This window comes from Rissa tridactyla, chromosome 3 (assembly GCF_028500815.1).
Source record: "Rissa tridactyla isolate bRisTri1 chromosome 3, bRisTri1.patW.cur.20221130, whole genome shotgun sequence".
Taxonomy (NCBI): domain Eukaryota; kingdom Metazoa; phylum Chordata; class Aves; order Charadriiformes; family Laridae; genus Rissa; species Rissa tridactyla.
In genome coordinates, this window is record NC_071468.1 from 38,806,875 (window position 1) to 38,834,288 (window position 27,414).

Genomic DNA, 27,414 nt, shown 5'->3' on the forward strand with positions numbered 1-27,414 from the left:
AATGCAAAAATCTATCCTCAGCCTGTGACTCGTGGTACGCTCCTTTCTTTGGAAATAGTTTGGAAGTCATAAGTACCTAAGGTGAAGAACAATGGTAATTTTGGCTGCTAGAAGACAACTGACAATAAGTAACAAAGGGTAAAGTACGAAATCAAGGGAAAGGACAAATGGAAAGTTGTACCTGTTACTGAGAAGCTTTTTAAAATCTGATTTTTCTCAGCTCCCATCTTCCTAACCTGTGTGAGTAGACTTGAACTCAGTGTATTGGGCTTTTTCCTGTTATTTCTCTGTTGATACGTCTGGGTCACTTTTTGTTGGTGATCTCACAGGCATCAGAAAAGCAAAGGATTCTCCTTTTGCTCTGCTGGGAGAGCAAAAAGTCTCCCGAGTGCCATTATTTGCAAGGAAAAGAGCTAGAGGTGATGTCTAGGGCATTTTTCACTGCATACTGATGAAACTTGTGTCACTCTCAAGAATATTTCTGGCTGGCGTGAGTCTAGTTGTGCAATTTTTTCCTGTATTTACAGTGAAGAATGCAAGACCTAACAGCTGAGGTAACGAGCAGTCTGCTGCAGTTTCCAGAGGTGACTCTTCAGGCACTTGGGGAAGATGAGGGAACCCTCGGCTCTGTGCTGTGCGGGAGGTTTTCTGGAGGTGAGCATTTTCCTTTAAATTTGGTCTCGGTATAAAGCTGTTCTTGCCTGGAGGCTACCTGAAGCCTCAGGTCATCGTATCAGCTGTGTCAGGTTGGTGCTGTTAAGGGGCATCCTGTTTAGAGAGAGAGAACAAAAAGGGTGCTTCAGCGATGACAAATGCTAATATTAAAACGTGAGTGTAGTTAAACTTTGAAGTGGACTTTCCAGGTGATGTGACAGTAGAGCTGGGTGCCTATCTGGAGGTCTAGGCTTCTGTTAAGACCAGGTAGAATCTATCTACCTGAGTGTAAATGCAGGAATTGAGCTCATACTTCCTTTGGGCTGGCAGTAGTTCAGTGAAACAAAATGCCTTCAATTCTTCCTCTACGCTCCAAGACTTGTATTCCCATATGCGTTTAGATCATTTCTAGCAAAACCAAGGCGAATATGGTATAAAGGCTGTCGATCAGGACCTTGTAATCTTTATCCCAAACAACCCAGATTCTTCGGTGCGGGAATGACAAGTACAAATGCAAAATAACAAGGTGGTTAATTTTAGGAGGGATTGCTTGGGGATTTCAACGGGTGATTTTGAATCATTGACTAGAATGAGGTAGGTCGGTCTTCCTCTGCTAGGTACGTTTATTGAAGGAAAGGGGCAGGCACTGTGATTTTTTTTCAGCTGTTTTCAGTCTTCCGTTGGACATTTGCTTCAGTCCTCTTTCTTTTCTCTCACAGGGAGAAACGGCCTGGCGTGGTTGGCACGTGGTCCTCACCTTGAGGTGGTGAACTCTGTGACAGGAGAGCGGCTCTCTGCGTACCGTTTCAGTGGAGTCAATGAACAGCCTCCCACTGTTCGTGTGGTGAAGGAGTTTTCCTGGGAGAAGAGAACTGGACTGCTGGTTGGGTTGGAAGACGCAGAGGGAAGTGTTCTCTGTCTGTACGACCTTGGACTCTCAAGAGTGGTTAAAGCAGTTGTTCTTCCCGGGAGGGTAGGTACTTTTTCATTGGAGAAACGAAGCTTTGATGTTGTTAGGTGCTGCGTAGGCCTGTTTTAGGACAAGCTTTGGAGCGTCTCTTTGTAGGAGGTATTTTTTCTATTGTGCGTTAACATCCTGTCACTTGAGAGTATCCAGTCAAGATGGTGTTGCTGTAAAATCTTGGGCTTAATGTGCCATTATTGTTTGAGTTTACTGAGAGTAAAACAAGTTTTCTGGTTTTATTGTAGAGCACAAAGTTACCCGATTCTCTCCTTCCACAAAAAGGCATTGAAAAGCACCTTTTTTTGGCCCTAATTGCTTGATTTCCATCAGAAATACCGTCTTTAAAATGGCTCAGAATTCCATAGTTGTGCTGTAAATGACTTCGACACATTGCCTTGAATCTCAGCCTAGCAAGCAGGCTGAGGAGAACACATATTTCTGTTGACTTAGGAGAGGAAAAAACAGCCTCTAGTGAGTTATCTGACAGATTGTTGGGAGGTCACCTTGTGGTTGTTACTTTTCTTCTAAATGCGGACTAGTGTGAATTTTACTAAGCTGGTCTCTCCCTTCAACGCTTTCTAAATACGTTTCACTCCCATGGAAATGGTGTGTCTCCCATGCAACTTGGCCGCTGCCTCGTCTGACTCTCGAGCCCTGATTTATCCTAACGCCCGTTTGTCAAAGAAGGCATAGACTGTATCGCGGTGCTGGTGGGCTGTGAGCGGTGGGAGACCTCGATGTAGTTGTGTTTGTCTGTCTTAAGCCCCTTGAATACGATAAAGTTTCTTGCGTATAACTGATTTTCTGTGTTTTCCTCCAGTTAATTACTGCGAAGTAGGAAATGGAAATTGCTAAGCTGTACTAATAGAATGCCCCATGTAAGTTGAAGTTAAGTCACTTACCCGCAGGAAATCTAGTAAATGGAAGGCAGTAACAGGTTTTTGTACGGGGCTTTTTTGTCTTTGTCTCTTTTCTTGATCTAATTGCAAACAATGCTTTGATGCTCCTGGATTTACTTTTGCTATTGAGCTTGTCAAAGAGCTCAAATAGTAACTTGTAGTTTTCCTGTAGGTAACCGCTATAGAACCCATAGCGAATCACGGAGGACCCAGCGTGAGCACTCAGCACCTCCATCAGAGTCTGCGATGGCTCTTTGGGGTGGCAGCAGTGGCTACAGATGCTGGCCACCTCCTTCTGGTTGACCTTAGTTTGGATGATTGCTCCTGCACTCAGAATGATATCGAAGCATTGGGTAAGCCTGCAGTTTTTCCACATGAATTTAAACGCAAGAAAACTTCTGTCTTCTAACGAAACAGTATGCATCCCACTTTGAAGACCCTTGTGTCAGACATTTCTGACGACTGGTTACAGGTGGCAGTTTGACATCGTATAGTCCTGACCTGATTAAACCTGGGAGTGTCTGACTGCTCCTCCCAGTGTTGTAAATGCCCCCTCCCACCAAGATCCCTGTGCCACTATGATTCTTGCCAGAGAGGTGCAGGAATTTTGCCACGTGAGTCGGTGCGGCCGCCTGGTAGGAAGTTGTGTTGGAGGAGCCCTGTTTCCCGGGAATGCTCTTCTGCTTGTGTTAATTGACTTGGGGCAAATTTTGGGCTTGTTTTTTAAAATAAACCCGACTTACCAACACCCATGCATTTGGATGAATGAAATCTCGAATAGGTGTACTCAGATTGCATACACCGTTTTGGCTATTACAACAGCAGTTTCAGAAATTGGTGCCACTTCAAACAGTTTCATCATGAGGCCCAAACTCCTGATTTTCAGAGTCCAGGAAGAATTTGTCTATGAAGGTTACACTTTTACCTAGCTTTCAAACGTGAGTGAGAATACTTGTCTTATCCGAGAGTTCTTATGTTGTTCAAAGACATACATAATGGAATTGGCAAAAAAAGTGTTGCATAAATGGCTATTTTGCCTGGCACGGTAGCATTAGATGATAGGGGTTGTCACATCAGTGCCTAAAATGCAGCCTAAATGGCATAACGTATTCATTTATTGCTTGGTTTTGTGTGTGTAGATCTAGAAGTTGTCACTAGAATTCCTGCTGAAGTTGCACAAAGAAGAGAAACTGTGACCAGCGAAGGGAGACATCTCTGTTTTCAATTACAAAATGCTTCCGGAACAGCAGTATCAGCCCTGTGCTACATAAGCAGAAGCAACCAGCTCGTTGTGGGTTTCTCGGATGGCTACCTGTCGCTCTGGAATATGAAAACTTTGAAGAGAGAGTAAGTAGGCCTCTACACTTGGCCATGCCTGGAGGTGTGGGGCTCTCGATTTGTTGCTTAAGGAAGTATGTGGATGTAAAGAGAACTTTTTCAGGGACTGACATGAGTATGAGTATAATCTTGGCACGTTCAGAAATCCTCTTCTGACATAACTTTTCAGTCATACCTGGATCAAGTGGTCCGCCTTCTCCCCAGTGGACTAGGATTGTTTTCCTTATTGTGCCTGTGGATTGAGGAACTGTGGAAAGCATGCTTCCTGGGGTTTTCAGAACCGGTTACTGCAACTGGGGCATCCATTGAAAGGCTGAAGTATGTCAGTGATGTGATTTTGGTGCCGATATTCTCTAAAGTGTCCAGGGTGAAACTAGTGAGACATGAAAACTCAATAGCTGACCTGTGCCTGAAAAATGTATTCTTTCCTGCATGTCAGCTTTGGCCGAAAGAGCAATCTCACCTGAAATATTTGGCTAACTTCTGGTCGGGATTCACTTCAGCAGATCTGCACTGACTCCCCAGAAGCTGTTGGATGCATAAATAGACAGTGGAGGAATAATTAGGTGGCAAGAGTAGAGTGTGGAGGTACAAATAAGGTTCAGAAGTCAGGAAGAACAATGCTTGACGTAGTCCAAGAAACGAGAAACTACCTGTGTTTGGGCCACTAGGCTCACCTTTTGTTTTCTTTTTCGTTTTGCTTTTTTTTTCCCCTAAACCTGTAGGCACCACTCTCAGCTTGAAGGAGGGAGGATTCCTGTCTATGCTGTCACTTTTCAAGAGCCTGAGAATGATCCTCGCAATTGTTGCTACTTGTGGGCTGTTCAGTCTACGCGGGAAAGGTGAATAAAAACTTTAACTATCAGCCACTGAATTAATTCTTTTTTTTTTTTTAAGGATATTTGTTCCCATACAGTTGAACATGTGTATTTGTTGTGTGTCTGCGATTCTTTCCGGTATGGAAGGTGTTAAACTTAGAATGCAATTTTTACAGGATTTACCAGACGTGAAGAGGGACCTACTAGTTCCTGCCTTCTGTCAGAAGGCAAAGCAACAGTGGCCATATTCTTCTGCTCGCATTCTCAAATGGTTTGCTTTTGTTCCTCGATGACCGCTTCATCATTTGTTTGATAGTCACACCGTGGTATTAAAATACCACTAGGAGCAGTTGAGGCTGCAGATCTAGAACACCAGACGTGCCCACACAACAGCCTGCCACCCCTAAAGGCGGCGGTGACAGTATTGCCGATGGCCTTGTGCCAGCGTCAGCAGTCTGTGGAGCCTTGGTGAGCCAGTGCAGCTCCCCGGGCAGAAAACGATTCAGCAGAAAAGCCAATGGGTTCCTGCTGTTCTGCTGAATCAAATCGGACTTGGAAGGGTGCAGAGTGTGCAAGAGGGGGAGGGGAACTTTGGTGGTAAGGGAAGGGCAGAGAGATCTCTCTTTCTGCATCAGCAAGCGATTCCATCAGCTCAGCTGTTGGTAGAGTGGCAGTCTTTTAAAATTTGACTTCAAAGCAGTTTTGATGGAGAACTCTTCATTGTGAAGAGCTATTTCCAACAATTCTTAGTCCATACAACATATTACAGCTTTCCAATTGTACGGTTGGCTTTTGCCCCTGAAGCTGTTAGTGTCAAAACGCCCTCCTTCATGTTTCAGTGGCTAAATGTGGCCGATGATCATGTTTTGGGAAGAGGTGGTGTTCTTTTCAGCAGGAGCATGCTATTAAGAAAACGTCTAGGTCTACTAACACGACGATGAGGACTATAAAGCAGCTTTGTAACCAAATTTCATAATTTATCCCTTTTTCAGCGAAGGTGATGTGGTGAGTTTACACCTGCTGCAGTTAGCGTTTGGTGACAGAAAACGCGTGGCCTCAGGACAAGTCACGTATGAGGTAAGAGGTGCATGCATGGGAAAAGCAGACAATAGTAATTTTCTCTAAGGGAGTATCAGTTGAGTTACAGGGGTGAGATTTACCATCAAACTTCAGAGCTGGCTGAAAAAATAATAATGTTTTGCTGAGTCTTCTTGGGCACGGCCTTTGTCCATACCTTTTGGAAAGAAGGCATACCATTTTATACTGCAGTGTCGTGTGTTCCAGCTAGATTCATCTGCAAAGAGCCCGTATAAATGAAATTCCTGAAGAGGACGCGGCTTTTGCAAATAAAATTATTCTGAAATACCAAACGAATGGCATGTAGGAAGAGAAGATTGGGCCTTGAATTGCTTGGTTTAACCAAGCTTCGGACTTGAATAAGCTTCTGTCTCTCTCCCTTTCTTAAAATACAGTCATACTCTATTCTTTGCTGATCTTCAGTTTTATATTCTTGGTTTCCCTTAGAGCTTTGTCAGCCGGACTTCTCACATGAAATGCACCTACAGTGTCTCTTCAGTGTTGATCCTGACACTTAGTAGCTGTAAAGATAACTTGTTCTTCTTTTTGGCTGGGTGACCTATTCAATCTACTCTTAAAGCCAGGAAAATATGTAATTTGGTCAGAAGAGTGTACCTAAATGTTAGATCTGTCTCCAAGAGGATGCGTTTAAAATACAGATGTGAGGTATCCTTGTATCTCAGATAGCTAACAGAGACAAGGCGCATCTGTTAGATGTGTAATTCCATTCAGTTGTACGCCTGGAAGTCTTCCAAAATCTTTTTGAGGGGACAGTAATCTTAGTTCAGAGCAAGTCTTTCCTCCTGATTTGGTACTTTGTCTTGCATGTTCTCAATAGCTATGGAACGAAACAGGGGTGACTCTTGTATCGTGGTACTCTGGTTTTTGTAGGGACTGTGCCTTTTGATTTTTTTGGATTAATTTAGATTTTGAGTGTTTTGCTTATGTGTAGGAAAGGTGCTTCCTCATTTGCCACTGTTGCTTTTGCATAGATAGAGGTTAGGTGTTTGGAAAAGGTGGTGTTTCTTTAAAATGCATTATCTATCACGGTGACCAAGTAGAAGGATCTTCCAGTGATTCATCGCGTGCTGGATGCTATCTCTTTATCTTTGTTGATGTGCGGGACCTGTGCTCCCCAGCGGATACTTTTAGTCTCAGAACACTTCCTTGTAGTCACAGATTGGTTAGTACTACATGACTGTCTGCCTGCATGGCTGTCTGAGTCAAGTTTCTTGTCCATCTTCAGGGGTAGAAAATTTAAGTGTCTCCCGTTTGCTAGGCCAAGTTTGAGTAAAGAAGGAGGAATCTACTGTTGATCCTTGTTCATTGGATAGAGTTCATAGGAGCTCAAAAGACTTTTTCAATACAGCAGTGCTTTTTGTTCCAGGAATTAGGTTTGAGGCTATGAAGCAGTGCCTCTTTGACTGTGTGTCATGGTAAAAGTCACAAATAGGACTTATGGAACATGTGGTACTGTGTTTTTCTATACGCGTGTCAAACTCTTGTCTCCATTGCCTTCAAGGCTGGTTTAAGTCTGCTTAAGTAATTAAACAGAAAGGTATGTTTAAGTAATGCTTCCAAAGACCTTTTTTGTGCTGTCGCAGCAGTTGCTAAATCTGGTGCATCAAATCACGATCGTAGAGCGCATCTTTACCCTCGTTCTGCACAATGCTTGCGGATGGGCAGAGTATACACTCTCTACTTTGATATCAGAGTTTGACCAGTGCATCTCGTTTGAAAACTTGTTTTTGTGTTTTGCTAGTCAATGGAGTCATTACTTAACATCTCCCATACAATGGAGTTCCTTAGAATGACTTTGCCCGGCGTGGAAAGTTTAAAATGCACTGCTTTGCTTCGGAAGCATTTTCTTTTTAGTTATGAAAGACTTTTTTTAATTATTTAATTTTTCTTTTTAGACAACCTTCATATTTATTTGTAACACTTCCTGGAATCATTAAGAGAAAGCTCGCCTCTTCTCAGATTAGGTGAATTAGATGTATCCTATGAGATCATACGGGAATGTGTGGTTTCATGCCAGTTCGTTTCAGAGCTCTGCAAGTTTAGGAAACTTGGGTAGAATGTGGCGTTATCAGTTTATGGGTTGTGTGGGTTGGGTTTCTTTTTCCCTCTTTTTTTTTTTTTTTTTTAATTATAGAGCTGCTATTTGTCCCCAGTACACCCATTCATGTGTTGTATGGTAGACAGTTTGAATGAATGCTGTATTTGGAAAGACGGTATTTCACTTCACGCTTACTTAAAAAATGGCGCTATCAGAGGTTCACCACAATCGTGCCGGGGTTTCTGTGTATCTCAAAATTAGTTTGTTTACTGTGTAGTAATTCGTGATGCTAAAAGCCTTGGCCACGTGCACCCCGTGTCCTTTCTGGTTTTCCCTTTTGCTGTTGGCTGTGCTTGGTGAAGGAGCTGAGGGATATTTCACCCGTTAGTCTCTGACAAGATGAGAGGAGGAGCTGTCATAGCTTACGTGGCTTGAAAGAAGATTGCTAATCAGTATGAAGTTCTCACAGTAACTAGAGAGGGGTGCACGGTCACTCTGGTGGTGTGCCCATAGAAAATACCTCTTGACAGCTTTAGCTGCTCTAATGCTGGGGCTTCTCTAACTTCATCAGTTCTGCAATCAAGACATGGAGCAAAGAGCTTTGCATGCATGTGTGTTGCATCATTTTAGATATCTCTTTGTAGCGATATATTTATTTTTACAAAGAACATTCTTGGATGTCGCAAGGAATTCTGCAAAACATGTTTAGATCTGAATAATGTTAGGGAAATTCTAAATTTTGAAAAAGTGCAAAGCCTTTACAGCCAAACTTACCCGTTACGATTTGACACTGCATTCTCTTGCATGTCAGGCGTAGTTTCTGTTTACCATCAGAAATAGGCTCATGCGAAATACACAGTATAATAAGCCTATTCTGTTAGACTGTCTTTCATATTTAGCCATACTGTATGTTTTTATCTTAGAATGACCTTTGCTCTCTTCTCTGATTTTTTCCCCCAGGGTTTGGAATACCGTGGCGAAAAGTTCAGTTTAGATCTCACGGGTGGAGCCTTTCCCTTGAGAGGCCAGATGAGTACTAAATTAATCAGCTGCCAGACTGTCGAAAAATTCCGCAGCGACGTTGACGGAGAGGATAGCGTAAATGAAGGTTTGTTCTGATGTCCGTGTTTGGTGATTTTAAAAGAAGTGCTTTTGGAACCTAAGCAACGAATGCTGTTCTGTCCCCACAGTCTGAAAGTCTTGCCTATCTGCATAGACTAGATTGTTGGGATTATTTACGAAGAAAAAATGGATGCTTAAGTTATGTGGGACTTCTTTAAGGGAAAAAGTGGGTTTTATTTTATGCTTGCTGACATGCTATCGCGATGTATGGTGGGGCCGTTTGTATGATGATGGTCAGTCGTTTTACTCCTCCAGCTGCCATCTTTGAACAAGAAGTTCAAACTCTCCATTGCTTAGGAATGTGACCAGAATTTTTTCCCTTCTTCAAACCGATGTCCGCATCTGCATCCAGATGGTAGCCCGTCACAAGTGGTGCTCCCCAGGGCACTGCACTGGGGCCACTTCTCTTTAGTATCTTGACCAGTGATCTGGACGAGGGGACAAGAAAAAGGGGCAGTGTGACTGAAACCTATCACAGAGATGTTTGCTATTCCGTAAGTACTGTAATCACTCTTAGGAAGTGTTGTGTTTCACGAGTGACAGAACAGAATGAAGCCAAAATAGAAAGTGGTGTTTTAAAAATATCGGATCTATCGTATTTTCTACAAGTCAGAAACAATGTCTTGTCTTTTACAGTCACGTCTCCTGACACCAGTGTCTCAGTCTTCAGTTGGCAAGTGAATACGTACGGTCAGGGAAAACCATCTACTTACCTGGGTGTATTTGACATTAATCGCTGGTATTCTGCTCAAATGCCAGATTCACTAAGGTAGATTTTTCTTCAGTAGTTTTCCATATGCCTGCCAATAATTCATTTGAATGTCGGCATTTAGCTTACGCGCTTGTTTTCTTTAAGGCCGGAAGAATTCCCTCATGAGTGCCCCTATTTTGCACTGTGGTCGCTGGATACTGTAGTGAGCGTGACTTCTCCGAAGCTCCTTTTGGATATTCTGGTCCATGAGCGGAGTCTAAGTCGGGGAGTTCCTCCTTCTTATCCACCACCTGAGCGGTTTTTTCATCCAGGCAACTATAACTTTGGTAGGTATTTCACTGCTTTTGAGAGTGATAAGCTTAAAATGAGGTCAAATGCCATTCATTGGTTCTCTTGTTCAGTCATTGTTTGTCATTCAAAACCCAAACCAAACCAAAAAAACACCCAGTCGCTCACAAACCCAACTCTGATCACGTTGTACTGACAAGGTATTTACTATTGTGGAACATATCTGACAGCCGGCTGAGTTTTGGTGCTTTTGTAATGTAGGCGGTGAAGTGGTGCTGGTTATAGCCTGAAATGCCTGTGAACTGAAGCTCAAAGCACTCAGTTATATGTTTCTAGATACCGGTGTGTAAAAAATGTAAACTGGTCATGCCATAACTGTGAGAGTACGGAAGGTTGTCAAACGTTCCCTGTTTCTGCAGATGGTACGTGCTTGCTGACCTCCGGAGTCGTTCACATGACTTGCACCGGCTTCCAGAAGGAGGTGATCTTTTACTGTATCTTTATTGCGAGTGGCAGGAGATGTAGCTTTTCTAAGTTTTCTGTTGCACTGCTTTCCGTGTTAGGGACCGTTTCACGCTCATCCTGCCCGTCCACACGCATAGTTGCAACTGTATCCTGTCGCCAGTTGTATGCAAATGGTAATGTTTTAGGTCCCCTCTTGGGACTGTACAACTGCCATTGTCTCCTCTTGAAGCACGATCGGGGATTGAATGTCTAGAAAGGAATGCAACGTTGCTCCAGGAGCAAGAACAAAACCACTGTAGAAGGCGGGGCAAGGTGTTACTTCTTTATTGCCCCTCAGTCGAACTGCCTGCATAGTCTTGAGTTAGAGTTTTGATCCCCAATTCTCTTGAAAAAGGAGGGAATGGAGAAAATGAAAAATCACATAACTGTTTGAGGAGTGAAAATTTTGTTTTCTCCCAAACTCGGCCAAATTATAACTTCTGAGCCACGGCACAGATTGTGACAGATAATTTTGAGTGAAGTTTCAGCTCACTAAATGTTTCCAACGTGAATCGGCTTCCATACGAACAGGCATAGAAAGGATCTTCCAAAGCGTGAAGTTGCATGTTAGCTTAGCTTATATAGAATGTATTTTGTGTCAGTGTTGAGGGAAAGAGCAAGGCCTGTGTATAGACAGAGAAGGTAGAAAAGACTTAATTACGCAGATTGCTAACCTAAAGCATCTTAGTGGTTCAGGCTGTCTGACGGTGTCAGTGAACATTTAGATTCTTCCTTTTAGAGGTTATCCAGAAGCGTAGTGACGGAATAACAATGCTGTCTTAATCTGTGGTTTTCGATTGATGTTTCAGACCTTGAATTTTTTGAAGAAATCTGGTCCTTTGATATGGGAAGCCATTCAGGATAGCTACAATAGGTGTCTTGTAGCTGGCTTGCTGTCTCCAAGACCAGTTGATGTCCAGCCATCCAGTTTGAGTCAGGTGAGTGCCTATGAGGGAATCAAGGGGGAAATACATCCATCTGGTCTGACAGGGCTGGAGGGGCTACAAGACACGATACTCCAATTTGAAATACAGGTGTTGACCTGAGCTAGCAGAAGTAATCGTATCCTTAGATCCAAAGTAGTGACTTTGACTGGGAACAGCCCTAAGAGATCTGTCTTTAGAGACCCCTCTCTTAATTCGGTGCCACACACAGATGCGCACAAGGAAGCGTGCAGTCAGTGCTGGTCATGCCCAACATAACGCATGTGTCCCCCAGAGCAACCCCCATCCCTGTCAGTTTCTCAAAGCAGTGGTTCAGTGCAGTAGCCGACGATGGGGGCGTCTCACTGGGATGCGAGCTCTTGCAGACGTCGGCTTGCTGCACTGTACGTGATCATTTGCTTCCAAGGAAGTGGGCTGTGGTAAAGGATTACTGCTGTCAGCTCTCCCTGGCAATTTCTTCACGGCTTGCCCTCGTTTTCCCTTCATCGGTAGGCTTTTCTGCATCCTCTCCGGGCGGATCTTCACCTCTGTAGCCTCTGCCTTGTGCTGCAGTAGCCCAATTTGCTCCTCTGAGACTGCCCTCTTGCAGCTGCAACACCTTAATCACCTTTATCTCATGACACTCGCTACCTTCTATGGGCTTTATGCCACCACAGTGACTTCACTCCCCCTGCCATAGGTTTTCCATTTGCAATGCACCAACCTTTCCCTGGAGCAATCAGCAGGAAGGGGAGAGCAGCCTTCCCGCTGCCCTCCTCTTCCTGTCTCCTGGATTCTGCATCAGGCTTGTTATGCATTTGAGCAGGGATTTCCTGTGAGTGTTAGGAAGACAAATTTCAGAAGTAGGGTCAAGAAGCTTGCTTTGCAGTTTTGTTTGCCACTGTGAGCAGTATTTGGTGTGTTTCCTTGTCTGAAACCAGTATTCAGAAAAGGTTGAAATATCTCATGTGTCTTCTAATGTGTAGAAATCGCTTTGAATGTCATGATTTTGCCTGGAAGGGAAAGATACTTTTCAATGTGTTTAAAAAAACAAACAAATAAACAAATCTCCCCTCTCCCATCCTCCCCCCCCCCCCCCCCCCGAAAAAAATAAACCCCAAAGTAAACTTTTCTGAGGGATCCTTTCATCTGAAAGAAGTATGAGAACTCCAGCTGAGACAAGCTACTACTTAATATCGCGCGTCTGTGCATGCCTGTGAATTATTCTTCTAAAGGATTAGCACTACATTATAATCCAGTATTTGAAGAGCCTAAAATTTAAACCTATTAGAATGGAAATGTTTCACTTCTTTTCTGTTATTTCAGAAAATTCATAGAATCGTTTGGGTTGGAAGGGACCTTAAAAGATCATGTAGTCAACCTCTCCTGCGGTGAGCAGGGACGTCTTCACCTAGATCAGGTTGCTCAGTGCCCCATCCAGCCTGACCTTGAATGTTTCCAGGGATGGCACATCTACCACCTCTCCGGGCAACCTCTTCCAGTGTTTCACCACCCTCATTGTAAAAAATGTCTTCTGTATATCTAGACTGAATCTATCCTCTTTTAGTTTAAAGCCGTTACCCCTGTGTCCTATCGCAACAGGCCCTGCAAAAAAGTTTGTCTCCATCTTTCTCGTAACCGCCTTCTAACTACTGAAACCCCTAATAAAGTCTTCTCGGAGCTTTTTCTTCTCCAGGTTGAACAACCCCAATTCTCTCAGTCTGTCCTCACAGGAGAGGTGCTCCAGCCCTCTGATCATCTTTGTGGCCCTCCTCTGGACCCGCTCCAACAGGTCCATGTCCTTCTGATGTTAGGGGCTCCAGAGCTGCACTCAGTACGCCAGGTGGGGTCTCAGGAGAGCGAAATAGAGGGGCGCAGTCACCTGCCTCGACCTGCTGGCTGCACTTCTTTGGATGCAGCCCAGGATATGGTGGGCCTTCTGTGCTGCACAGTTGACACATGTCCAGCTTTTCATCCACTGGTACCCCCAAGTCCTCTCCTCGAGGCTGCTCTCAATCCCTTCATCCCCCAGCCTGTATTGATACTGGGGGTTGCCCAAGGTGCACTTGGCGTTGTTGAACCTCATGAGCTTCACACAGGCCCACTTCTCGAGCTTGTCCAGGTCCCTCTGGATGGCATCCCATCCTCCAGGCATGTCAGCCGCACCACTGAGCTTGCTGTCATCTGCAAACTTGTTGAGGGTGCACTTGATCCCACTGTCCATGTCACTGATGGAGATCCTAAACAGTACTGGTTCCAATATGGATCCTTGAGGGACACCACTTGTTACTGATCTCCATCTGGACATGCAGCCATTGACCACTACCTTCTGGATGCCAACATCCAACCAATTCCTCAGCCACCAAACAGTCCACCCATTAGATCCCTGTCTCTCCAATTTAGAGGGAAGAATGTTGTGGGGGACCATGTCAAAGGCCTTACAGAAGTCCAGGTAAACGAACCCGTAGCTCTTCCCTTGTCCACTGGTGTAGTCACTCCATCATAGAAGGCCAGTAGGTTGGTCAGGCAGGACTTGCCCCTGGTGAAGCCATGCTGGCTGTCTCAAATCACATCCCTGTCCTCCGTGTGCCTTGGCATAGCTTCTAGGAAGATCTGTTCCACGATCTTCCAAGGCACAGAAGTGAGGCTGACAGGTCGGTAGTTCCCAGGGTCCTCCTTTCTACCATTTTTAAAAATTGGGTGCAGTGTTTCCCTTTTTCCAGTCACTGGGCATTGTTACCAATTTGCCAGCACTGCTCGTGGAGGGGGTACGCTTTTTTTGACCTTCCTTTTCTGGCTGACTTATAACTTAATTTTCTGGCTGACTGAAAATTCTAACAGTGTTTTTGGGTATGAGACCTGCTTCATGTCTTCACAGTCTAGAAAACTGCTTGGCTGTAGCTTCAAGTGTTTCCAAGCAAACAGTGTATTTGTTCTGCCCCCTTCGTGCACTCCAATGGCAAACCTACATGCACAGAATGCGTAACAGGTGATAGCAGAGGATGTTTCTGAAAATAGTTGGAACTCAGTACGTGAAGACTGTAATGCAGAGGCATGCGAAGAAAGATTAGAATTAGGCTGCAGTAAGTTGAAATGTCAGAGGAAAAGCATGTTAATGTGTTCCTCAGAGCAGTGGGCAGTCCAGCCTGTGGCTGGAATTAAGAGAAAGGATGTGGCATTCCTGGCCTGTGTCCTGATTGACTTTGTGATGTCTGAATGAGTATACAGTTAGAAAGAAACATTTACTGTTGATGGTTCACATGGTGCAAGTAGGTAAGATTCTCATTTGAGTTTGTCTGTTACGTTTAGGAGGAGCAGCTGGAAGCAGTATTGTCAGCTGCTGTCCAGACACATTCTGTGGGACTTCTGACTGGATGCATTAAACATTGGATATCTGAAGGTAATACTTCGAACGTTGTTTTTTTACGTGGTACCTCTTTGAGTTGGAGCCTGTTGATTCATTTCTTTTTTGTTCTCTTTGTTTAAAGAGCAGCCAAGGTCTGCTGGTAATTTACGGTTTGTTCTTGAGTGGACATGGAACCAAGTGATCTCTACAAAAGAAGAATTTGACCAAATCTGTGAGTACTAGTGTAGTCATTCTGCAATCCTAAAGTCGTTCTTTCTGATTGAGCTTCCTCAGTAATACGCCGCTATAGGATATTGCACGCGGTCCTTGAAGTGCGCCTTGAAACTCTGGAATTGCTCTGTCGGCTAACGATTTAATATTTATTCTTGAAAAGGTGTTCCGCTGTTTGATGGCTCTTGCAACTTCATTGACCCCCAGACATTACGGTCTCTCCAGCGCTGCCAGTTGCTTTTGAGCAACCTTAGCACGGTCTTAAACTGTTTTCTCACAGAAGCACAAGAGCTTACTGAAAAAGGTTTGTAGTAGTGCTACAAAATCTTTGGTATGTTTTATTAAGATTTGGAATTGTGGCAACATGGGCTTTTGTTGTTTTTGAGGATTGGAAGACAGTCACATTTAGCTGGGAGAAGGGGCTTAAAGCTGAGCGCTTGGGACCACCACAAAACACGCATTGAGTTCAGGGCAACAGTTTATGGTGGAGCTCATGCAAGGGGGTGGGGGAGGCTACATTCAGAGAGAAGCTTTGTAGGCAACTGGGCTGAAATTACAGCAACCGAATGTGGTATTGCTGAAAATTATTCCTTTGAATTCTTAGCTAGCAAGTTCTAGTTGCATGCAGACACCGTGTTGCAAATTGCTAAACAATACGAAGGAAGCGTAAACGAGTAACATGCAAAGTGAGTTACTTGAGTTTCTACAGCTTTTTCTCTTAGAAATGGTTCTTGGCCTATTGAGAAAAGAAAAGAATATCCCTTTGCTATCAGAAGAATCTCTGCTACGTGAGAAACAGATGTCTTATTCCTGCGTGCATTTAGTAGTTCAGGCTTTGGGGTTTTTGGTTTTTTTTTTATTTTAGCCTTTAGTGAGTTTAGTTCTTTATAGGGGTTGCTTTTTGTTTTGGTGGTGATAGTGGGTTTTTCCTTCAAATAAGAAAGCGATACAGCATGAAAAACGCAAAGACAAAGATTTCTAATGTGCTATTTTTATACTTTTGGTTTAGTAGGATGAAGGGAGTTTTGTGAAAATGAACAGAATTGCATAACGCTAATCATCTCCTGCCTTTTTTCAGGTTTTGCAGACGTGACAAATAAGCAAGCGGTAACCGGCCTCATTTCTTTGTATGCACGAGTGGTCATCTGGTTCTGTCGATCCGGTCTCCTTCCAGAGGGTTTAGGTAAGCGTGACCTGTCATACGTTTGTAACAAGGCGACCATCCAGTGAGTGACTCCCACGAACGCATGCTTAGCCATGTTTTTGTAACGGTTTCGTCAGGAAGAAGTCGTGCTGGTTCATAGAATCATAGAATCATAGAATTGCTGAGGTTGGAAGGGACCTTTAAGATCATCAAGTCCAACCTTTAACCTACCCTGACAAAAGCCACTTCTAAACCATGTCCCTAAGTGCCCCATCTACCCTTTTTTTAAACACCTCCAGGGATGGTGAATCCACCACCTCCCTGGGCAGCCTATTCCAATGTTTAATAACCCTCTTAGTGAAAAAATGTTTCCTAATATCCAATCTAAACCTCCCCTGACATAACTTGAACCCGTTTCCTCTTGTCCTATCACTTGTCACCAGGGAGGTCAGCCCCCGTCTCTCTACAACCGCCTTTCAGGTAGTTGTAGAGCGTGATAAGGTCTCCCCTCAGCCTCCTCTTCTCCAGGCTAAACAACCCCAGCTCCCTCAGTCGTTCTTCATAAGGTTTGTCCTCCAGACCCCTCACCAGCTTTGTAGCCTTTCTCTGGACACACTCCAACACTTCAATGTCCCTCTTGTAGCGAGGGGCCCAAAACTGAACGCAGTACTCAAGGTGGGGCCTCAACCAGTGCCGAGTACAGGGGGATGATCACTTCCCTAGTCCGGCTCACCACACTATTCCTGATACAGGCTAGGATGCTGTTGGCCTTCTTGGCCACCTGGGCGCACTGCTGGCTCATATTCAGCCGGCTGTCAACCAACACCCCCAGGTCCTTTTCTGCCGAGCTGCTTTCGAGCCACTCTGCCCCAATCCTGTAGCGCTGCATGGGGTTGTTGTGACCCAAGTGCAGGACCCGGCAGTCCCAAGTGCAGTGCCTCCAGTGGCAGGGTATGCTGAAGTTCTGTGGGTGAAGTTGAGATTTTGCTGGATTGTCAAGTACACAGCGTAGAATGAGGCAGGCAGTTTCTTTCCTGGGTGGATTTTAGGAATAGCAATGGACCCCTGACGTCAAGGCGCTGCTTGTGTCCACAGCTTGAACTACTTGAGATTTTAAACAAAGTACTATTAAACAACAAGTACCGGAATGCTTGTTTTTACAGTGAGAGCATTACCTGCATGTTTTGAACTTTCTATCAGTTGCTTGAGGAGAAAGTACACCTTGGAAATCCTTCTTTAGTTGGATGGATTATAAATTCCATTGTCAGCCTTAATTGTCTCACAGATGCTCACGTGGCATGTTTAAAAACCATTCCCTTTGAGAACTGGGTGGTTTTTTTTATAGTGAACTTCAACTCACCCTACATGTTGTGAATGCTGCGTGAACTGTAACCTTGAAACGGCACTTGGGGCAAGAAGGAATTGAGTCTTGTCTCTTAGAGTTCTTTTAGCAAAGGCAGAAAGAGGATTGGCTTCTTTCAGAGTTGGAGGCTTCTTGATGCTTAGCTTGTACGATCTTCTGTCTCTTTAGGCAAAAATTTTCGTTTACAAGTGTGATATGACTGCTTTAACTTGCTTCTACTTTGTTGCCTGCAGATGACGATACGCGTTTGTCGAGACCTTTCTACAATTATCCTCTGATTGAGAGCTACTATACTGGTCACCGACAGAAACTTGAGCGTTTATCAAGGTAAGAGCTAGAGGAAGACTCTAGAACACTTCCACGGCTAATTCAGAAGTGGAAGGGAATGGCTTTTATCTCAACAGTTGCATGGGCTATGCGTAATGCCGCTGCCAGCAATACTCTTGACTTCAGTGACACGTGTGTTCTGTTGAACAGAGAGGTTACTTTCCTGTGTTAAAATGTTGATATCTACCTCTGCTTAGTACCACTGGTTGGTATCATCATTTTTCGGTAGTCTACTTTATTCATTGGCTAATGTGTATAATTTCTGACTACTGAAAAAGGCCACGTGATTAGGACAGGATCAGTCACCTCCAGTTCAGCAAAGCAGGGTGTTCACAGAACAATTGTTTTGGAAGCAGAAGAAAGCGTGTTTTTTAAAAAACAATCATCTCCGTCATTGACTGGTAATAGAGGGTCATAACTGTATTGGCCTAAGTCCCCTTCTCACAAGTACGTGGTGTGATTTCGTAAGATGGTTGGAGTTACATGGAGTTGGCACGCCTCGCACTCTCCTGGCTGTCGGATAGAAGTCACTTGCTAACGTCAGCTCTCTTTCCTGGACTAGCTGCCTAGCACATAGGCGGCATGCCTTGGATTAGCCGATAATAGGTTTTTCTTTGGAAATTGTACTGAAAACTGAATAAAGACCTGACCAAGCTTTGGCGATGGCACTGTGACCAAGAGGCTGCAAGGTGAGTTAAGGTGGAAGCTGCAGGGTAGGAGGTATTGACTTCAAAGTTCATCTTCCTTGGCTTACTTCTCAAGTAACTTACATACAGGCTCGTGTGTTCCTTCGAAGCACAGAGCCTCTAGTGTCCTTTTTCTGCTTTGTGCCATCGGGAGATTAAAGGGCAGGGCTGCAGTCAGCAGAAGACTGGAGGAAAGCCGTCACACTGGGAGGCTGGAATTAGTGTTTAACTCTGTCCAAATCCTTGCTACCTTTTGTTCCAGAGGAAGATGGGACTCGGACTGCTTGATGGTTGATGGAATGGTTTCCCAGTTAGGAGACCAAGTGGAGAAGCTGTGGCGGAGAGATGCAGGAGGAACTGGGAAATACCCGCCTGCCAGTTTGCATGTGAGTGTCCTGTTCACTGAGAACAACAACAAACGGCCGCCCTCCCCGCCAAACCCCACCCAAAAGCCAATGATTTAGGGAAGACAGGCGTTTTTTCAGAACTTTTAATTTTTCATTTCAGGCACTGCTGGATCTCTATTTGCTAGAAAGCATTGAAGAAAACTGCAAACACGCAATTGTATCCTTTCTAGTTATTTTGATTACACCTTCAGGGGATGCACATAAATGTTCTTCAGTGTTGGTCGCCGACCTGTTTCATGACATTTTTTCATTTATGCTTCAAAGACGATGCAAGTGAAAACATTTAGTTTAGCGTTAAGTTGTAGACAGAAGCGCTGTTTTATTTCTTTGTACTGTGGATTTTTGATGACTTTTTTCTTAAACGTTTTGTTGCAAAAGTCTTCTCCGATAGGGAGAAAACAGTTTTAGTAATAAGGGTTGAAGATATAAAATGTCCTTAGTTTTTCTCCAAATTTAAACACCGTTTAAAATTTTCTAAAACACCCATGATGGGTTATAAAACAATTTCTGTTTCAGAGCAAAAGGATTTCTAAGAGTGGTTTACCAGTACCGGATTTTTGCTGAAATCACAGGCAGAAACTTAATTTTTAAGCTGCTGAAATACAGAGCCTTGCTTTTGCTGTTTGTTGCCTAACCCGCGAGGGGAGCCTAGAGAGCAAGGGGCTTAGAAACGCTTATAGCCCAGAGCTGTCTTGTTAGATGATGTCCCTAAAAACGGACGTCAGAAAGAGAAAATGACGCTACCAATGAGTGACCCGCATACTGGTTTAAATCCAGTTTTAATCATTCAGAGCTGAGCTGTACTGTAAGGATGCCACAATTTACACTGTTTTATAGAGGCTGGAAATGAAGGAAAAAACCAACTGTGGAATTTACTTGCTGTAATAATTAAGCTCAATGTGTTGAATGTATTTTCTGCTACCTGCTTCCTTTATATTCTTATTCTTACTTCATTATGTTTTTCTAAAGGTAATGTGATAAAGTTTTGGTCTTACAAACTGATTAGCCTTAATGAGATACCTGATGTCAGACAATTTACTTGCTGCTGGATATCAAGCGTTCCTTTCCGAGTGAGACAGAAATTTCAATCGACTCCTTTGCAACTGCCTTTGGCATCCCCTGGGGTCTTGTTAAGCTTGTTGAAGGTTTTTGGCTTCTAGATCACAATGATTACGAAGTAAGTATGGTAGAGTTGAGTTAGACATACATTGCAGTACAAAGCTATAATCTAGAAAATGATTTTAAAACCCGATCTCTAACTTGTACAGAATTCACTGGCCCTGCTCTTTCATCCCGCTACAATCAAAACCGCGTCGTGGCAGCACAAGAGAATTATTCAGTCCCTCCTGTGCCAAGGGGAGCATGGGCAAGCCCTCAGATACATCCAGATGATGAGGCCACCCACGGCAAGCAGCGGGGAAGTGCAGCTTCTCCTCACTGTGTTGCTCTCCAATAGGTAAAGAAATATACCCCACCATTTTGTCACGCAAATCTTGTGAAAATGGAGAACAAAGAATAGAAATCATCATCCCCTAAGTTTCCTTTAAACTTTGAGTACAAGACTCTTGGGGCATCTCTTTGGTTATGCTATTAACATCCCTTTACATCTGAAAAATTAATTACAGGTGCATGGTGGAGGCTTGGGGTCTGTTGCACCAACATGCCGCTCAGGCAAACTTAGAAGACCTCTTAAAACATATGTACGAAACGTGCCGTGAGATGGGCCTGATGGAAGACTTGCTGAAGCTGCCTTTCACAGACACCGAACAAGTAAGTGGGAGCAAGGAAAAATGTTCATCGTCTCTTTGAAAAGAGAAAAGGCAGAGCCATAACAGATTTTTGGAATGAATTTTTTTTTCTCATGGGAGTGTTTGGAGAAGTTTTTAAGGACCAGTGCTGGTGTTCAGAATCTTGCTTTGTTTTTTTCATACCATTCTTTGAAACACTCGGAACAATTTTCTACACCTTTGGTTACAGCTGAAGCTAAATGTTGACCAAAATATGTCACTACTCCAAAGCTACTCTATGAAACTATAAATTAAATGTTACACACCACTGTTGACCCCACGGAGAACAGTTTGTTTGCATCTGAGGAATAAACATGTATCTTTCCCATCAGCCAATCTTACCATTCCGTTATTGAGATACGTATGTTATGCGTGGCTTAGATTACTGGAAGTTGTTTGTGTCACTCCTTCCTGTGGGATGACGAGTAGGTTGTATGTCATCGCTTGTGTCTTGCACGCAACTGTATTTTTCTAGCTGAGAGCAGGCTAGATGCCAATCCACAGGTTAAATTTGTGTGGGTTTTCTTTGTTTTTTTAATTTCTGCGAGTTACAGTGTGCTCTCCAATTCCACAACTTTCATTTCACGGCTTTTATGACAAAAATTCTTGTCTAACCTCTATTTCTCAAAATAGCCAGATTACATTTTGTGTTACATGAACTTGTGTTCTGGATTTGTGACGCATTTGCTGTTTTCTGGAATCATAGTTTTCCAGTGACTCAAACTTCTAAGGTGGTTTTGGAAGTCGTAGGTCCTGCATTTGAAAACTGTCATGTGGCCAGGTGGTGTGCGTAGGTCGCTTTTTCTTGCTTGTTTTAATCTTCACATCATGTTGTCCAGGGTAATTTCCAGTTGTCCCGTATATTCAGGGCACTGGCGTTTCAGGAAGAACAAGGGAAAGCCTGCTATGTAGTAAGTCGTTTGCAAATTGCAGGTGATATCAGAAAATTGCAGGTGGTAACAGGTGTATCAGAAGAAGGTTCTGCAGAGTGCCAGCATTGTTTTAACTTCAAGTTGTAGGCTCTGTTGCTATTCCAGTCTTCCTTCCACTTTGCTACAAGTACCAGGTGAAATCGGTGTGTGCGGATGGGTAGAACTTGCCGCTGTTCTGTGCAGTGGAGGTATTTTCCCATACCTGTAGAGGAAATCTGCTCACTAATGCGAAATAGCCCGGAGAGGTCTGTGCAATGAACTTCTTGTAATTAGTTAAAGTTTTGCTTTATGCTTTTCCTTCATCAGAATGATCATGATCCTCGCTTGAGAGAGAGGGCAGTTGTCCGAAATTCTGCATTACCCCAATATGGCAAGATCCTTCCACGAATTCAAAGGAAGCTGGCCGTAGAGAGAGCCAAGCCTTACCATTTGCCTGCGTCGGTCGTAAGAGAAGGTAACTTTTAGGGGGGGAAATATGGTGGAGAACTAACCACCCACCTCTTTGATGGCACCAGGCTGATATTTTTCCCCTCTTGCTTTCCAGTCTCAAGACCAACGCCATTATCCACAGTAACAAACCCAGCTAATGCAGGACATTTCTGTACTAGAGAAAATTTCCTCAGTGCTGTATTGTGCAAAACTGGAGAAGTCTGGGAAGGAAATGAGCAGGAAACCGGTTTCTCACGAGTTGATAGGTAAGCAGCCTTTTAACAAAGTTTAGTCTTGATCTACGTGTTATAAAGGTCACCTGACTCCGTACCGTTGTCTTGAGGTTATGTGGTCTTTTGTCCTTACTCGCCTGCTTGCAGTGAGGTAGTGGGGTCTCCTTCACTGGAGGTACCCAAAAGGCGCCTGGATGCCAACCTTTGCAGCCTGCTCCAGGAGAAAGTTCTCTCAAGTGTGCAAGCTTCTGTTAGGTGTTACTAACTGGTTTTGCTAGTTCTCAATAAAAATCGTCCTGTATTTTTTGTACTATCCATTGAAACACTAGGAATAAGTTTCTACACCTTTGCTTACAGCTGAAGCTAAATGTTGAACAAAATATGGCACTACTCCAAAGCTACCCTATGAAGCTATTCAAAGTTACACACCATTGACGACCCCACTTAAAACAGTTTCTTTGCAACTGAGCAATAAATACACGTCTTCTTACTCAGACAGCCTTACCATTCAGTTGCTCAGATACGTTATGTTGTGTGCCAGAAGGAAGGTGCACCTGACTAAAGCCTTGTTTGGCTTTTTTGCACATTCAACATATTACATTTAAGAATCAATACTTCATAAGTACTGTGTGGAGAGACAGTTTTTCTGCTATGGTAATCTCATTTATGCAAATACATATATGTTTACATTCTGGGAAGTGTGTTTACAGGCTTTTAGGTAGCTGAAACTAAGACTATGATTACCATCAAGGTATGGGTGTACAGATACTGATAGACTTGATTGTGGGATCAAATAGTCCTGTTTTACCACCTCCTGCCCAGGGTCTGCTTTGTTTCTGCCCTTTTTGCTTAAAATTTGGCAGAGTTATAAAGAGCAGGAAGGAGGCTCGTAGTTGTCAGATGACTTTCCTACGAGTGGCGTGGTCAAATGAACTTGAGTTCTGGTACGTGTGGACTTCAGGGGAATGACAGTCAGTTACATTTTCCTTTTAATTCTAGACCTCGAGCTACAGGACCACCAGCCATAACACATCCTCTCCCTGGTGCAGAGTGGCGCGATGCATTTGTCGGGACGCCAGTTACGAAATCTTCATGGAAGCGTTCCAGCTATAGTACATCCACAGAATGAATGCTTCCAAAAGGCCAACTCAGGGACACGACTAAGTGGAGAATTGGAAGTGGTCCCAGCGCAGAAATGTAGATACGTTTTCTTCTGGCATGGGACTTACATGCCTCGTGCAACTTGAAATGGGATTACTCTTGCCTCAGAGGCAGTGATTTGGGAAATTAAGTGTGAAATGTAGAGAAATAATTACAAAAAGGAAATGCCTGTAACTTCTTCCTGGGCCTGATACATCACCTGAACAGCTGAGGGCTTACCCATATTTCTTGTTGATTGAATGTTTTTGTGCTGTGTCATGTCAGATTTCTCGAACGCAGCATGATCTTGTCCCCATTGATTTATCTGTTTTCCTCTTTTAAATCGTGTCTCTTAACAGGTTGCCTGATTTGATGGTCCATCCCGTTCCTTCATGTTCTGCAGCACAGTCACCATGCAGACCTTCCACATCGTTCATGCCATCCAGCCCACCGAGATCAAATATGCATGGTTCCATCTCACAAAATAATTTTTCAGGAGGCTCAGAGCTGAATTTACTTACCACTCCTCCTGTGATTAAGGTTTGTATTAAAAAAACCAATGCAACACACCAGTGACAACCAACCAAACCAAAAGCTTGTAGATATAAAAAGCACGGGGCTTTTTTATCGTTAAGGTTTTCGTACCTTTGGAAAAAGAGCAGTGCAGAGGCTAAACATCCTCCCTGCTGGTACAAACTCGGTTTGTAATTTAAACTCTTACTTTTGACAAGGGAAGCCTTCTGTTTCGAACATTTAATGGGTTTTAAATTAAGTGCTTTTATTTCTTTTCCTAGAGAGCTAAAGTTTTGGCCACATCTGCTTCTGGTGTTCCTGGGTTTACTCCTCGGTCTATTCTCAGATCCAACCTTCGCACCACTCCCCTAGCTACTCCCTCCGCGTCTCCGGGACGATCGGTCACTCCTCCTTTACGAGCAAAGAAACCTAGAGTATCATTCAGGGAGGAGAACTCGAACGCAGCATGGACTGTTGGGGTAAGTTGGGCTGCAGTGAGTGATTTTTTTTCCAGTTAAAGTCTTTATAGACTGTGTTTGGATTTGGATTTTTATAGAGTTTGCCTGCCTCCTTAAATTGAGAACTGGAATTGCAAATCAGAATGGCAGACTTGAATTTGGCCCAACACTGTAGAGAAGATGGTTCTAGACTTGGGAAACTTAGGGCAAACTGCTTACTGCTTTCTTGTTCGTAGATTTGTAAGTGTAAAAGGAAAGCTTATGCAGACTGGTATTTCTTGGATTTAGTTTTGAAGCATGGCGTGTTGCTATAATATGATGCTTTAGCAACTTTTGACAAAGCAGGAGGCAAGAAAATGAGCAGGTTCTATGGAGACTGGAAACTGCTGTTGAGGGGCTTCTTCCTTCTGCCGGTGTTGGCTAGCTCTACAACTTAGAGGGCTGGGAAAAGATCTTTACACGTGGATTAAATTATCTTGACCATCTGAGTCCCTGGAAATACGTAACAGATACTGCCTTTGTTTGCACCATAAAAACACGAGGTGGAGCTATTTAGAATATGCTGTGTTGTCTCAGGCAATCCAAGTGGCTCCTTAGAGTGCAGGGTTGAGCTGTCGGATGTGAGAGCTGGCCAGTTTGACAAAGTGTTGCCGACTGGAACTTTCAGCTTTTCTCTCATCGTTGCCTTTTACCCTGTTCGATGGTAAATGGAGCACGCGATGGCGTACACTGAACACTCTCTTCTCTGTCCCTTAAACACAGAAGCTGTCGTGTGTAGCAGAGAGTACACTGTATGTTTCTAACGTCACACCCAGCAGTGATCTGAAAGGAAAAGCAGCATTTCACTGTCCTTGGTTTCATCTGGGTCAGTTTGAAGTCGGTCTCTTTGGTAATGACTATTGCATGAACAGGCTTTTTTTTAACTTTCGGTGATTGAAGACAGTGGGGTTAATAAGTGTTGCTTTGCCTTCAAGAAAAGGCACAGTGGCTTTCCTTAAACTTACTGGGTGTGTTATCTGTTGATTTCTGAATTTCAGCTTTTAGGTTGGTGTGAGAGTTTGAGATGGAAGGTTTGTTTTTGTGGAGGGAAACTGTAATGCTTTCGGCAATACCTTTGTCATGACTTGTTCATGAAAGAAACATTCATCTGTGTTCTGTAGAAGTGTAAGAACTTGTGAATAAGTAATGTTTTTGTTGCCTTAACGTAGGAGCTTCTGACTAAAGAGGAAGAGGATGCCAAATATACAGAGTCTGTGGGAAAGCAAAAATTGAAGAGAGGTAGAACTGCAAAATCAAAAATGAAGAAAGCAAGCAAGTATGAAAAGCTTTTTGAACGCTTACTTGCATTCCTTTATTTTGGTAGCAATTCAGCTTTTGGCCACCTCACTTGCTCTTCCTCACTTGGCGGTACAGTTCTGCTCTGACTTTGCGAGCCTGTCCAGCTTGCTGGTCTCCTGGGCACCGTTTTCCCCACTTCACGGTTCAGTTTTCTATTGGAACCAGAAGAGGGAGGGGCTAGGAAAGGCCAAGTGGATGCTACTCTTTGCAATGATGGCGTGCTCTCCTGTCATTCCACCTTACGAAACCACGCTCTTACGGTCTTTAGTTCCCCATAGAAGGCAGGAGTGGGTCAGACAACGAGTAAAGAGAACGTCTTGTTTCTGGCCGTGTTTTCCGGTTCCTTCTGGAAAACCGTCTGGGGAGAGTTGCCTCTTAAAATCAGGGCGTGGGGGCGCTCAAAAAGCTCACGCGAATACTGAGTGAGAATGCTTGGGACAGTCTGGTAAGGAACGAAAGCAAAAGGAAGCTTGTTTCTGTATGTTTTCTGCCTTGACCCTATCTTCAAAGAAGCCCATAAATAATTCTTTGGCATCGATTTTGTAATTCCAACATTGCAAAACGTTTTCCTCTACTGAATACTGTTGGTAATCAAAAAATCAATTTGATACTTCTCTTTCTTTTCAGGACCACAAGAAAAGGAGGCTCTTGGTCACCTCCACCAGTGGAAATAAAATTCGTCTCTCCTTTTGGAAGTGCACTGGATAAAGCCATGGATCGTATTGCAAGAATATGCCCAGTGTGCAAATATGTCTGAGGATAACCGAGCAGTTTAATCCCCCATCAGAACTTCCCCTCGTGGAACACTACTCTCAGGCTTGTTATTTCAATAAAATTGTTTGCTGCAATTTCATCAGTTCCCATGTAACCACTCGTAAATAGCTTTGTTGTTGATTTCTGGTGGGGAAAACAAGCTACGGGCAGAAACCAATCCATAGTGTCTCACGAGTCATTTACTTCTTATCCGTAGTCTTACTGGTACAGAACAGGTTTCTTTTTGGCGTTGGTGAACTTAATACTGCGAAGCTTAAAGCTTGATGCCGGTGTCTGCCAAGTAGCGAAGGGTTGTTACAAATCTGCTGAGCCGGGGCTTCGTCCTTCCTGGCGGCAGGAGCCCGGCCTGGTGCACCCCAGACCTGGGGGTGTCTCTGTCCCAGACCCTTGGATGCGGCTGCTGCTTTCCCGTTTGCAGGTCAGGCCAGTAGCAAGGCTGAGGGTGCACCACACACATGCACGACAGCAACGCGGCTGGCTACGCAGGCTGCCAGAGACGGGGCCGTGCCTTTACCACCTGCCATCTTGCACTGGGGCAGCTCACAGAAAGCCGCCTCTCTGGCTTGTTGCAGTTGAAGCTCACGAGTGACACCAGAGGCATGCTGTCACTCTGCAGGTTCCCCCACGCAGCCACATTTGCAGAGCCCCAGAGGATCAGCAGAGCCTTGAGCCCAGCTGTCGTCTGTGCCCCAACTCTGGGCTCCGTCTCTGACCTCTGGCTGAGACACCGCATCTTTCCAGAGATGGCTTTTCCTCCTGCTCACTGGCTAGCCCACCCTGAGGTCTGCTAGCGGTTTCCTCGTGCACATTTGGCTAGGGGAAAATACAACAAAAATACAATAAAATGGTGTATTGAAACGTATGTTACGATGGAGTTTAGAAAGTCTTCTCTGATAAGAGAAAACAGTTTTAGTAGGAAATGTTGAAAATATCCCTTAGTTTCTCTCA

General features: G+C 44.0%; 1 protein-coding gene across 1 annotated transcript; it reads left to right on the forward strand.

The window, feature by feature from the left end:
* Window positions 1–512: 512 nt before the first annotated feature.
* On the forward strand, window positions 513–25,924 carry LOC128906831 (protein ELYS-like). The gene is made up of 27 exons (XM_054194787.1): window positions 513–654; window positions 1,374–1,627; window positions 2,690–2,870; window positions 3,657–3,864; window positions 4,581–4,697; window positions 5,666–5,750; window positions 8,770–8,917; window positions 9,568–9,700; window positions 9,788–9,969; window positions 10,351–10,412; window positions 11,245–11,373; window positions 14,668–14,758; window positions 14,847–14,936; window positions 15,099–15,239; window positions 16,014–16,118; window positions 17,676–17,769; window positions 18,718–18,841; window positions 18,963–19,019; window positions 19,893–20,039; window positions 20,131–20,318; window positions 20,488–20,626; window positions 21,888–22,035; window positions 22,126–22,276; window positions 23,243–23,347; window positions 23,740–23,923; window positions 24,178–24,375; window positions 25,563–25,924. The coding sequence occupies exons 1-27, from the start codon at window positions 534–536 to the stop codon at window positions 25,776–25,778; spliced, it is 3,798 nt and encodes a 1,265-aa protein (XP_054050762.1). The 5' UTR covers window positions 513–533; the 3' UTR covers window positions 25,779–25,924.
* Window positions 25,925–27,414: the final 1,490 nt, after the last annotated feature.

Excerpts from the sequence above, each read along its gene's own strand:
- LOC128906831 (XM_054194787.1), top strand. The coding sequence starts at position 534 with ATGCAAGACCTAACAGCTGAGGTAACGAGCAGTCTGCTGCAGTTTCCA. Across the intron at positions 3,865-4,580 it reads ATGAAAACTTTGAAGAGAGA|GCACCACTCTCAGCTTGAAG; the intron begins GTAAGTAGGCCT and ends CTAAACCTGTAG. Across the intron at positions 9,701-9,787 it reads CAAATGCCAGATTCACTAAG|GCCGGAAGAATTCCCTCATG; the intron begins GTAGATTTTTCT and ends GTTTTCTTTAAG.